Source organism: Equus przewalskii, unplaced genomic scaffold (assembly GCF_037783145.1).
Source record: "Equus przewalskii isolate Varuska unplaced genomic scaffold, EquPr2 contig_R2027, whole genome shotgun sequence".
Classification (NCBI taxonomy): Eukaryota; Metazoa; Chordata; class Mammalia; order Perissodactyla; family Equidae; genus Equus; species Equus przewalskii.
Genome location: NW_027228627.1, coordinates 78,107 through 90,628, shown reverse-complemented (window position 1 = coordinate 90,628; position 12,522 = coordinate 78,107). Strand labels below are relative to the sequence as shown.

General features: G+C 37.7%; 1 protein-coding gene across 1 annotated transcript in view; it reads left to right on the top strand.

Annotated features, from left to right (window-relative positions):
• LOC103543582 (olfactory receptor 4D10) overlaps positions 1-7,852 on the top strand; it is a 40,847-nt gene extending 32,995 nt beyond the window's left edge. Inside the window, exons 7-8 of the mRNA XM_070606975.1 lie at positions 4,766-4,820; positions 6,417-7,852. Of these exons, the coding sequence (XP_070463076.1) occupies positions 6,642-7,577 (936 nt within the window). The 5' untranslated portion in view covers positions 4,766-4,820; positions 6,417-6,641 and the 3' untranslated portion in view covers positions 7,578-7,852. The remainder of the gene's footprint in view (positions 1-4,765; positions 4,821-6,416) is intronic.
• The last annotated feature ends 4,670 nt before the right edge of the window (positions 7,853-12,522 follow it).

Genomic DNA, 12,522 nt, shown 5'->3' with positions numbered 1-12,522 from the left:
AGTCATAAAAGAGGCGGGTCCTATATTATGTGCTGGGACTTATAGGTGATACTGCCTTAAAGTGAGGCCTAATCATGACTTTGGGTACCCACTCTCACTTATTCATGCCTCAAATATTGACAAAACACATATTACGTGCCTCACAATGGTAGGACTAAGACTGCTGCAGGAAGATTAAAGATAGTCACTGTCCCACAGTCATATTCCAAGATGCTTTAAGAGGATATGGTCAAAGTGCTGTGGAAATATTGTAGGCACTTTACTTGAGAACTTCAGAAGAAATTTGACCATAAGTAGATGTTTTCAAGGGGAAAAAGGCAAAGAGGGGCAATCCAAGGAAAGAAATCAATATGTGCAGAGGGAGAGAATAGTATAAAAGTGTGCCACATTATGCAACAGTCAGCTCATTATAGCAAGGAACTAGTACATTCAAGGAGTTAATACCAGTATTTGATATTTAAAAAGAAATTTCAAGATGAAGAACTCCATCTATGGTCACCTGAGCAATGCAAATCCATGACTTCTACAGGGGAGAGAGGATCCCCATACTCACTCCAAGGCTATAGTTTCCTCCTGGGCAGAAGGAGGCAATGATGTAAGAGGGAGTATTCAGAAAGAAATAACACTGATGGGTACAGGCTGTGGAAAACTCACACGGATTAATGAAAGGCTTAAGGGAAGACAAATACTAAGCATTTGGGAAGCAGCTGACCATTACATAGCAGGATTATCCCAGTCGCAGACTGGACAGGCCTAAATTTCCGCTTTGTTTCTGTTTTTTGGTTTTTTGGAGGTTATTTCCCAGATTTGTTGAGATATAGTGGACATGTAACATTCTGTAAGTTGAAGTTGTACAACATGCTGATTTGATAAATTTGTATAACACAATATGATTACCACCATACCATTAGCTACCACCTCCATCACATGGCATCACATAATTAACATTTCCTTTTTGTGGTCCTCATTGTTTCTGCACTTAGAGATCTCATAACTTTATGCTTCCCACTCAATCCACTAGAAGGTAAAGAAAAGATATAAAAAGCACAAGGATTTAATCAGTGGATCTGAGAATTTGCTAGTCTCTATGAAATGAAAGGAATGAAAATGGTGCTAGGAGAAGGTTTATCTAACAATCCAGCTGATATTTCACTGAGATCTATTGTTGGCTTTACTGTACAATGACTCCCACTATGATAAAGCTCAAGCCATAGAAACTGGAACTCATTTATTCATCTGAGTAAATAAACGCTGTGACAAAAAAAAGTTCAAAATGGAAGTAGTTAAAAACAGTAAAAGTTTGTTTCCTGCTCATGTCAAAGGCCAGAACTGGTCTTCAGAAAGAGATGTTCCACGCACTCATTTAGAGAGACAGGCTTCCGATGCTTCTATCTTGGGCTCCACCTCTTTCTAGATTCTCAGAATCTTCTCCATTCATCCAGAAAATGGAGGAAAGGAGAGAGGATTAAGAATTATGGTGAGAAAGGAGAGATGGTTATGGGCCAGTCCTGAAAGTAATGTGCATCCCTTTTGACCACATTCCATTGCCCTGCTCTTAGTCATATGGCCTCAGTTAATTACGAGGGAGTGTGGAAAATTTAATCCTGCTCTGTCACCAGAAAAAGGAAGAGAACATGGAAGACGATGAACTCCAACAATCTCTTCAACATACGTAGTTCATTACTAAGAAATTACAATTGGATTAGATGACAAGGACTAAGACTTTGTCTCTAAAATGATTCTCTCAATACGTAGAAACATTTGCTGGAAGTACTACTGCACCCTTGGAATTCACAGAGAACCAAACTGAAATGAGGGAGATATGGGGAAAGGAAATTTAAATAAGAGGAAGAAAAAGGTGATCAAGGTAAGCCTGGGAACTAGAATGACAGTAGGCTAGAAGGTCAGGTCCCAAAACATAGTACACTGGAGGAGAGTGTCCAAAGAAGACTAGTCAAGAAGACAACCCTCACTTATCCTCATACTTTCTATAAGCTAGTTGTAAACAAACATTTAATAGTGCAGAAGCTCCTGTGGAGATGCGTGCCATCTTCTTTGTTGATTACTCCTTCATGTGTTCTATTTTATGCCTATCACACTTATGACTTCGAACTATATATAAAGCCATAACAATCAAAACAGTAGAGTACTGAAATAAAAACAGACATATAAACCAATGGAACAAATCAAGACCCCAGAAAGAAACCCATGCAAATACAGTCAATTACTTATCAACAAAGAAGCCAAGAATACACAATGGGGAAAGGATACTGTCTTCAACAAATGGTACAGGTAAAACTGGATAACCACATGCTTAATAAAGAAATCAAGCTCCTATTTTACACTATTCACAAAAACTAACTAGGAATAGAGTAAAGATTTAAACATAAGACGTGAAATGATAAAACTCCCAGAAGAAAAAATAGTGTAAAGTTTCCTTGATATTGATCTTGGCGATAATTTTTGATATGACACAAAAAGCACAAGCAATAAAAGCAAAAATTAATAAATGGGACTACAACAAACTAAAAAGCTGCTGTACAGCACAAAAATAATCAACAAACGAAAAGACAACCTACAGAATGAGAGAAAATATTTGCAAATCATAAATCAGATAAGAGGTTAATATCAGAAATATGTGAAGAACTCAAACAACTCAATAGCAAAAACACAAACAATTCAATATAAAAATGGGCAGAGGACCAGAATAGATATTTTTCCAAACAAGACATATAAATGCCCAAAAGTTATGTGAAAAGGTGCGCAACATCACTAACCAGCAGAGAAATGCAAGTCAAAACTACTGTAAGATATCTCTTAATATCTATAAGAAGGTCTATCATCAGAAAGACAAGAAATAACAAGTGTTGGCGAAGATGTGGAGAAAAGGAAACTCTTGTGCACTGTTGATGGGAAAGTGAATTTGCACAGCCACTATGTAAAATAGTATAGAGGTTTCTCAAAAAATTAAAAGTAGAACTATCATATGAGCCAGCAATCTCATCTCTGGCTGTTTATCCCAAAGGAAATGAAACCAGGATCCTAAAGAGGTATCAGTACTCCCATGTTCATTGCAACATTAGTCATAATATCCAAGATATGGAAACAGTCTAAGTGTCCATCAATGGATGAATGGATAAAGACATGGTATATATATATAATGGAATATTATCAGTTATAAAAAAGAAGGAAATCCTGCCATTTGTGACAACTAGATGGACATCGAGGGCATTATGCTAAGTAAAGTAAGTCAGACAGAGAAAGACAGATACTGTATTATCTCATATATCTGTGTAAACTAAAACTCTAAGCTCACAGAAACAGAGAGTCGTATGGGGGTGCTGGGGGTTTGGTGAAATGAGATGTTGGTGAAAGGGTAAAACTCTCAGTTATAAGGTGAATAAGTTTTGGAGATCTAATGTACAGATGGTGATTATAGTTAACAATACTATAATGATACCTGAAAGTGGCTAAGAGAGTATATCTTAAATGATCTCATCACATACAAAAAAGTGGTACTTTTGTGAGGTGAGGAAGCTGTAAATTAACACTATGATGATAACCATTTCGCAACATATAAATGTATCAAATCGACCATTGTATACCTTAAACATAAGCAATGATACATGTCAATAATATCCCAGAAAGCAGGGAAAAAAGAAAAGAATTACCCATCCCAAACACACAACCTGTATCATGAAGTTTTTAATCTGTATAGACTAGTTCAATGTACTAAAAAAAATGGAAAAGCAGGTAAATCCAAACCCATAAGCATTCCGGAAACAGTGAAAGTGCGTTCTACATAAGAAAAAACCATTCAATAATTTGAGTTAAGCGTGAGTAACTATTGTAATTTTGTAGACAGCTTTACTAACATAACTTATCTAGCAGTAATCCAAATTGAGAGATTCCATATGAATACAGTATTGGAAAACAGGAAAAAATTGCATTCCTCAAAGATCATCTAAGTCATGTTTCTCTACATGTGGAGACATATAGCAACATCATGAGACTATAACAAGTCTGCGTATAATTAAATACTGGACTAGGAGCAAAGGCTTTAAGGTCCAGTTCTCTTCTAGTTTTTTGAGAATCGAATTGAAACATTTATATATAGTGTCCTCTTAGCTTTACAAGCGATGAAAATTGGACCCTTGTAGTCTCTTGGGCACAGAATTTGGCAGGTTTTAAAATAGTTCTGATTGAGCTATGGATAAACAGATAGATTTCCTCTACTGCCTCTAAATAATTTGGACAGAAACCAAAATGTATCTGTCTATGTGTGTGTGTGTGTGTGTGTGTGTGTTTACACATGTGCATGTCTCAGGAGCTTCTTAATAACTCCCACTGAAATCTCATCACTAAGAGCAGAATCAGACACTGACTTCCCCTTCCTTGTCCAATATTATTCCCTTTGTAGTTCTTATATTAAGCCTCAAACTGAGAGATTTGTATGTAAGACAGGGACACAGTGGAAATTCTTGAAGATGTGATTCTTTGAATCTGCCCTTTCTTTCCTGAAAGGGGAGATAGACACTAAGATATTTAGTCTTCCAAAGGCTCTGCCTTCCAAAACAACATTTTCAAGAATTAAAGTCACCAGTGTTCTGTTCTGTACTGTACCAATAACTCACAATTTGCAGTTGGAGTTTCAGGATCAAAGATATTAGGTAAAGACGTTAAGCTTTTAGCTAAGGTAAAGGTTATGGATAGTGAAATTGAGATGTAATTATCAATTATGTATAAATACTTTGATATTTTCCAGGTATATTAAATGCTTCAGAGTCAAGATAATCTTCTCAGTGACAGAAACAACAAAGGTGGGTATTAACTATTGGAAAGAGAGATGCCGTGTTAAGAGGGATTTAGAAATGTGGTCCATTCTGTGTGAGAGAAGGCATGATACATTTGTTATATCCTTTGAGCCACTTATTGGTGAGGCCACCTCAGACCAAAGTCAATGTAAATTGGGTTTCAAGAGCCCCTTTCTGCCAAATTCTTATCTTCAGACAGACTCTGTCAAACATTCCTGTTATACAAAATTAGACATTATACATATAAGATTGAAGCAGGAAAAAAACACTGTTTCTTCCATCCTATTTCCATCTCTTCCTTCCTTTAAACCAAATATAGATTCATCATATATTCTGTAACAAAATCAAGTATAACAATAATACTTACTAAAATACGGTGGGGAAAATTAAGTAAATCAACTTTTCATAAGTCTTAACACATAGTAAATACTTAAAAAATAGTAGCTTTTGTTACTGCTGGAAACCATAATATCTCCTATCCCCCCCAAATCTACTTCTATTCTTGTGACACATTTCACATTTTATCTTGCATTATGTTCATCAGTTTATAAAAATCATCCACTTTTGTTAGGCTACAAACACTTAGACAACGTGGTCTGATTTATCCATATACATTTGAAATTACAAGAAGTGTTCACTTTCTAAGAACAAGGTGGAGAAAATAATAATTACAAAATTTCCTAAGAATTATCAATAAGAGTTTGTTAAAAATAGACGTTATAGGAGCCAGCCTTGTTGCACAGTGGTTAAGTTGGCTCACTCCACTTGAAAACAGATGTTAGCTCAGGCCAATCTTCCTCACACACAAAAAAAGGCATTATTCTAATGATACCGTTATCTCTCCTTACTGTGGGACACCTCCACTCTCTTGATCCACAAACAGAAAGAGGCAGAGGAGAGTGTGGTTGATACAATATGAACCATCTCTCAAAAGTTGGTCACTATCTTTATTCTTTCCCCACACTCAAGCAAGGATCACATCAGTTATCCAAGATGAATAAGCTCTAGAGAATTGCTCTACAATATTGTAACTATACTGTATTGTGCAATTAAAAATTTGAGAGGGTAAGTCTCAAGTTTAAGTTTTTTTCTCACAATAAAATAAAGATATTTTTTGTGATTAGAATTTACATATTGTTTCAATCTGTTTCCCAATAATACATTTTAAATATGTTTAAATAATTATTAAGCAAACAATCTGATTAGTACAAGGAAATCACAATGACAAGGTACCTACATGGAATAATCAGCAGTTTTAAGAAATTCAATGTAAAATGGCCAACAGCAAGGAAACTGACTGATGCCACACAACATTGCAATAAGAAACTGAATAACATCCTTTTATTCAGAAAAACAAGAGCCTCTTGGAGTCACCAGAATATTTGCTAATATGAATTTTAAACTTGTAAACAATACGTCTACAATGACTGGAGACAGTTCTAACTTATCTTTGTATATAATGCTTCAAATGGTTCAGGAAATTCAATAAATTTGTGTGGAATAAAAAATATTTATAAAATTTTAAAACAAATAAATTAATTAAATAAAATATGCATTGCAAATGTCTCTGCTGAATATAAATGCTTATTCTTTTCAAAATAGTTTTATAGGAACAGAATTATTGAACAGCCTTGCATGTGATAATTTGATTTGATCACCAAACTGATTGCAATCTTAAAAATTTGGACAACTCAACAAATTACAAAGACCACAGTCACATGAAGAAGATTCTGAATTTCATTCTTAGTGCTTAGGAAGAAAATAAAATAGCCAACACTTTTCAAATGAAGCAGCTTGAAACAAAAGAGAGAGAAAGAAGATGACTCAATGGAGCTGAAAAACGGCACCAGGGTCAAAGAATTTATTGTCCTTGGCCTAACCCAGAATCAAGAACTGAACTGGGTCTTATTTCTTTTCCTGCTTTGGGTGTATGTGACAACTCTGCTGGGAAACCTCCTCATCATGGTCACGGTGACCTGTGAATCTCGCCTTCACACCCCCATGTATTTTTTGCTCCGGAATTTGTCTGTTGCCGACATCTGCTTTTCCTCCATCACAGCTCCCAAGGTTCTGGTGGACCTTCTGTCAGAGAGAAAGACCATCTCCTTCAATGGCTGCTTCACTCAGATGTTTTTCTTCCACCTTGTTGGAGGGGTGGATGTATGTTCTTTGTCAGTGATGGCCTTAGATCGGTATGTGGCCATCTCCAAGCCCCTGCACTACGTGACCATCATGAGTAGAGGGCGATGCACTGCCCTCATTGTAGCCTGCTGGCTGGGGGGCTTTGTCCACTCCATCGTACAGATTTCCCTGTTGCTGCCCCTTCCCTTCTGTGGACCCAATGTTCTTGACACTTTCTACTGTGATGTCCCCCAGGTCCTCAAACTCGCCTGTACTGACGTTTTCATGCTTGAGCTGCTGATGATTTCCAACAGTGGACTGCTCACCACATTGTGGTTTATCTTCCTGCTTGTGTCCTACACAGTCATCCTAATGATGCTGAGGTCTCAGGCAGGGGAGGGCAGGAGGAAGGCCATCTCCACCTGCACCTCACACATCACTGTGGTGACCCTGCACTTTGTGCCCTGCATCTATGTCTATGCCCGGCCCTTCACTGCCCTCCCCACGGATAAGCCCATCTCTGTCACCTTCACTGTCATCTCCCCTCTGCTGAACCCCTTAATCTACACTCTGAGGAACCAGGAGATGAAGTCAGCCATGAGGAGACTGAAGAGAAGATTTGTGCCTTCAGACAAGGTATAGACTGGTCATTCACTCCTTGTCACTGCCTTTGAAAATGTTTGTACATCCAATAACCTGGATTGTCTAAAGGATTTCTAAATAATCTTGATATTTCTACTAAGATACACATGACTTTCGAAGATTCTGATCAGTATGCAATAATAATGTGAAAAGAGAGTTTTCATGTTACAAAATAAAGTAGAGAAATCAAATTGTTAGCTGGAGATTTGCATATTGCTTACGCAATGCAGACTTGGAAGAAATAAAGAAAACAGAATCGATATATACTCAAACAATCACATTGAAATTGTTCTGGGTTTTATTTCCCTATTCTATTGCAGTATAATTGAGAAACACAAATGTTGTTTATTTCAGATGTACAACTTGATGTTTTGATATACATATAGATTGTGAAATGATCATTGGGAGAAAATGGGTTTAGGTGGAGTCCTTCACTGTTGTTTCCTGCAACTGCATGGGATCTACAACTGTCTAAATAAAATTATCAATAAGAAAAAGCAAAAATATATGTACTCAGACATTCCCATTATATACACGTTACCAGGAAGTGTGCTGAGATACATAGGAGAAACACAATGCGTCTTGGGCATGGATTCTATAAGGAATTTCTTGATGTTATCACATTTTAATGAAGTAAACACATTCAGATTACATTCCTCCTCTGACTCTCTTATATGAATAAATTACTATTACCTGAATATTTTTCCATCTAAAGCCTACACTCCAGTGGCTGAGTGCAGGTTCCTTGAAGCCAGCACAGCTTGAGTTAGAATATGGACCTCAATAACCATGAGTTCTGTCACCTCATGTAAGGCCCTTACTCTGGCCGTCCTCTGAACCCCACACCCACTGTACATACTTCCACCACATCCCTTCAGTGACTTGGGCTCAGCTTGAGCACATAACTCAGGACCTTGTTTCCAATTCCCTGTCCTCCTTCTTTCCATCCGCCCCAAGTAGGACAATGCTTTCTTTATTGTATCCCCAGCACCTGGCACAGAAAGTAGAACATAGAAAACACTCATAAAGATGGTTGAATTACAAAACTCAGTGAAGGAACATCACCTCTCACTCGTTTCTGTTCCTCAAGTCATTGGAGAATAGGGTTAACAAAACAATTGATTCATTGTTATTCTGTTAACATTGCTCCCTAAAAATGACAGAAACTTATGAAGCTGCTTCAGGCTATGCATATCCATTCAAAACGGTTGGCATGAGTGAAAAACATTATTCAATATATGAGCTTGGCTTTCTGCTATTTACAGGTGCTGTGAGGTTTTCTTTTTTGCCCCTCATTTCTGAAGGTATATCCTAGATCTTAAAATTTTTGAAACCAGAAAAATGTTCATGTTGCAGTACAAATCTCAGCACAAAAATCAGACATGCAAAGGTCCTCAGGTTGGGATGTGCCAGGTGTTTGTAAGAAGATTAGAGGAAGCTAGGAGGGGACAGGTAATAATTGAAGTCAGAGAAATAATGAGGCCATGGGACTAGACCCTTAGGACCTTTTAAACCACTGTGAGGATTTTGACTTTCACATTAAACAAGAAGGGATGCATTTGAAGGGCTTTGAAGAGCAGAATAGTGATGGATGTTTTAACAGAATTGCACAGGTTACTGTTATGAATGGAATGAAGAGGGGTGAGAACAAAAACAGGGAGACCAAATAAAAGGTCACTGCAACATTCCCATGAAAGAAAAAATGAAGACATAACTTAGGGTAGTAATGATGGAGGTGGTGAGAATTTTAAAAAGTCTGAAAGTTGAGCAACTGGGAGTTACTGATGAATCCATTGTGGATTTCCTGGTTACAAATGTGTCCTGTGAGAACTCCATCACCCAGTTTCTTCATCCGCCCATTGAGAGCTCCTTTACTCTCGTCTACATAACCCTTCCAGGTCCAATGGCTCCATCCAATACTTGTGTGTCACACTTCAGGATTCACTCCCCATGGGTGAAACTACCTAAGGAAGTTGTTCAGAATCCCTAAGAATAGACATTTATGTCCCAATAAGAAATCTACTAAGAGAAAACATCAGAGGTCGGGTAGAATTCTGGCTAAATTGACCTAACAGGATTCTTGCTGAAGGCAGGCCAGGGTGATAAGATATCACTTAGGGGATGGTGGATGGTGAGGAACCTGATTAGATACTGAGGGTGATCAACATGGAGGGTGGGGTATTTTAGCTAAACTGAATTAGCAGGATTCTTGCTAAAATTGGACAATGCAGAGACAAGCATGGAGGTCCCAAAGTTGAGGCTTAGGTGAAAAGTTCAGGGGAGCCTGAGTAGTTTGGTCAAGGAGAGAATCTTTGTCACTGCTAGAAACTTTTAGACCCTACACAAAAAGTATGTTCCTAAGAACATGTGTCTGAGTCACAGTCTTGAATACCATCACTGAAACCACCTCACCATCAGCAGAACTTTTCCACAGGGACGTCCAACTATATTCCCTCTGATAATTCTCACACTTGTTCTGGGATTAAGAAACTGGTACATACGATGGAACACTGTGAATCAGTGTGGAAAAGGCAAGGAAATATTATTCCCTGAGTCTGCCCTTTTCCACATAAAGATAGATGGGAAGCCACTGAAATCACTGGCCTTCAGAGGGGTATTTAACAGAATTTTCTGAAGCTGAATGATTTCCAAGGTACATGTGAACATTACTTAAGATATTAGAGAAGGAGGTAGGAGATTTTAGGAAAGAAACATAACTCTGCGTGAGTGTGAATGGCTGTGGTGCCTAGGTGTCTATGCATAAGCATGAGAACAAAAGAGTGAGAAAAACTGAATCTAGATGGAATCGTTAATATTTATAAATATGTTTTGACTAAAAACAATGAAATATATACACAGCATGCTACATTCCATGGTAAACATTTACAGACAGACAGCACAGCTAAGAAATATGCACAAAGAGGATATTGTGAAATGACAGCCATAGAAATGAGTCCAGTTTGGAAGCAGGGAAAAGGAAGCTCTTTTCTCCTGGGATCCCTTGAATTGAACAAACAAGAGATTTTTCTCAGGCTTATTTACTGTAGATAGATCTCCTCAAACTGATATGTACAGAGGTTTTTCTTATGCTAAATTTAAAACTGGAGAGAAAATAAAATATTTCAAAAAAGTTGAAAGAATAGGACAATGAACACCTACATACCCTTCCTTACATTTATAAAAAAATAAAAATTTTATAGCAATGATTTTCTTTTTTATGACTTTCCGTACACACGTTTGCCTTCTTTCCAGCCAAACTTCCAATTCAGAAGCAATTTTTGTATCTTCAAGCGGTCCCCTAAAGCCAAATCTCCCTTCTCTCCACCCCCATGTGTCCCAAACATAAGTGTCACCTCCTCCCTGCAGGTTCCTCTGAGCCTCTTGGTGAGAAGTTGTCCTTTTCTCACCCACAGATCATCTGTCTTTAGATGATCCCCATCACTCCCATAATACTATTGGATTTCAGTTATTTTCTACTGGTGTTGGATTATATTCATTTCTCTCAAATAACCTAGAAATCTGCCAATTTTCTATCAATATTTGTTAAATAATAAGATGGATTACAAATAGCAGAAAAATGGAGCAGAAGGTAGAGGATGTTGTCTGAATTACGAAAGGCAGTTTGTGGCTACTTTTCTGAAAATAAGCCTGACTTGTGGTCTGAGAGACTATACCTTCTACACTTCTGTGTAGACCATAGTCTATTATTTACAGGGAGTCCCTATGGAAGCCTATCATAACTAGGTAGGACCTCCTCATTACCTCTAGTAACTGTACTGAGTTGATCTTTTCTGCAATTATTTCCTCTCCTTAACTAGTCAGAATTGGTAGCTCAGCTACCACTTAGTTCAAAACACTCAATTTCCTGATGAACATCCATGTTAAGGTTACCCAACACAGTATTAATCATAACAGATAACCAACCATGTATGCTGAGACTCTGCATATGTTAATTCACCTAATCCTCATAACTTCCCTGTGACGTGGGTATTATTATAATCCCCATTCCAAAGTTGAAGTGGAGACTCCATGAGGTCTCTCACTTACCCAAGTCACACAGGGACAGAGCCAAGACTTGAGCCCAGATGGCTGTGACTGCAGAGACCTGCACCAGACTTCTCTGGGCTGCTAAGATGTTGTCAGAAAAGAAATCAAACCAAGCAAGTGCTCTCCTTACTACCAAACTCTGTCACCACCCTCTGGGCCACTCTCATTGACAGTAAAGAAAAATACCCTCTATTTTCCCCAAAAAAGTATGTTCCGATGATGTTGTTTTAGAATACATCTTCTGGGAAATGTACAGCTCCTCTAAAAGATTGTCAGTACATTTAAAGGAGCTGTGTGCCTGTGACAGTTACTAACCTGGAGTTTTACTTTAAGGTAACACACACATAAGCACACTTATTATTGATTAGGCAATGCTCTAAGTATTGATGCTTTTGCATAGATTAATTCATTTAATCCTCATGAAAATCACACACGGAAGATGCTACTGTTTCCAAATACTGAGGCCAAAGGGGTAAAGTAACTTCTCCTGTAGCGTAACCAGTAAGTACCCAGCTGGGATTGCAACAGGCTGTGTGATGGCAGAGGCCCCAGGTATCTGCCTGCATTCTCTGATAACTCTTGGTAGCTTTTGTAGTTTTCCATATTAATAGACTTTGGACAAAATTGCATACAGAGGAAGACAACTTGAATGGAAAGTGAGCTGGGTAAAAAGAAATATCTTCATCTGAACTGGAAAACACACCCAAAAAAGTGAGAGAAGTCACTTTCACCTTTCTTTTGTTTCTGATTATGATAAGAAAAAGGAGATAAACTGCAAGGAAAGAAATTAAGTCCATTTGAAGGATTCACCAAAAAAAAGAAAGAAATTCAGAAGCAAAATGATTATATTGTAAGCACACGCTTAACATTTTATGAAACTGACAAACTGTTTTCAAAA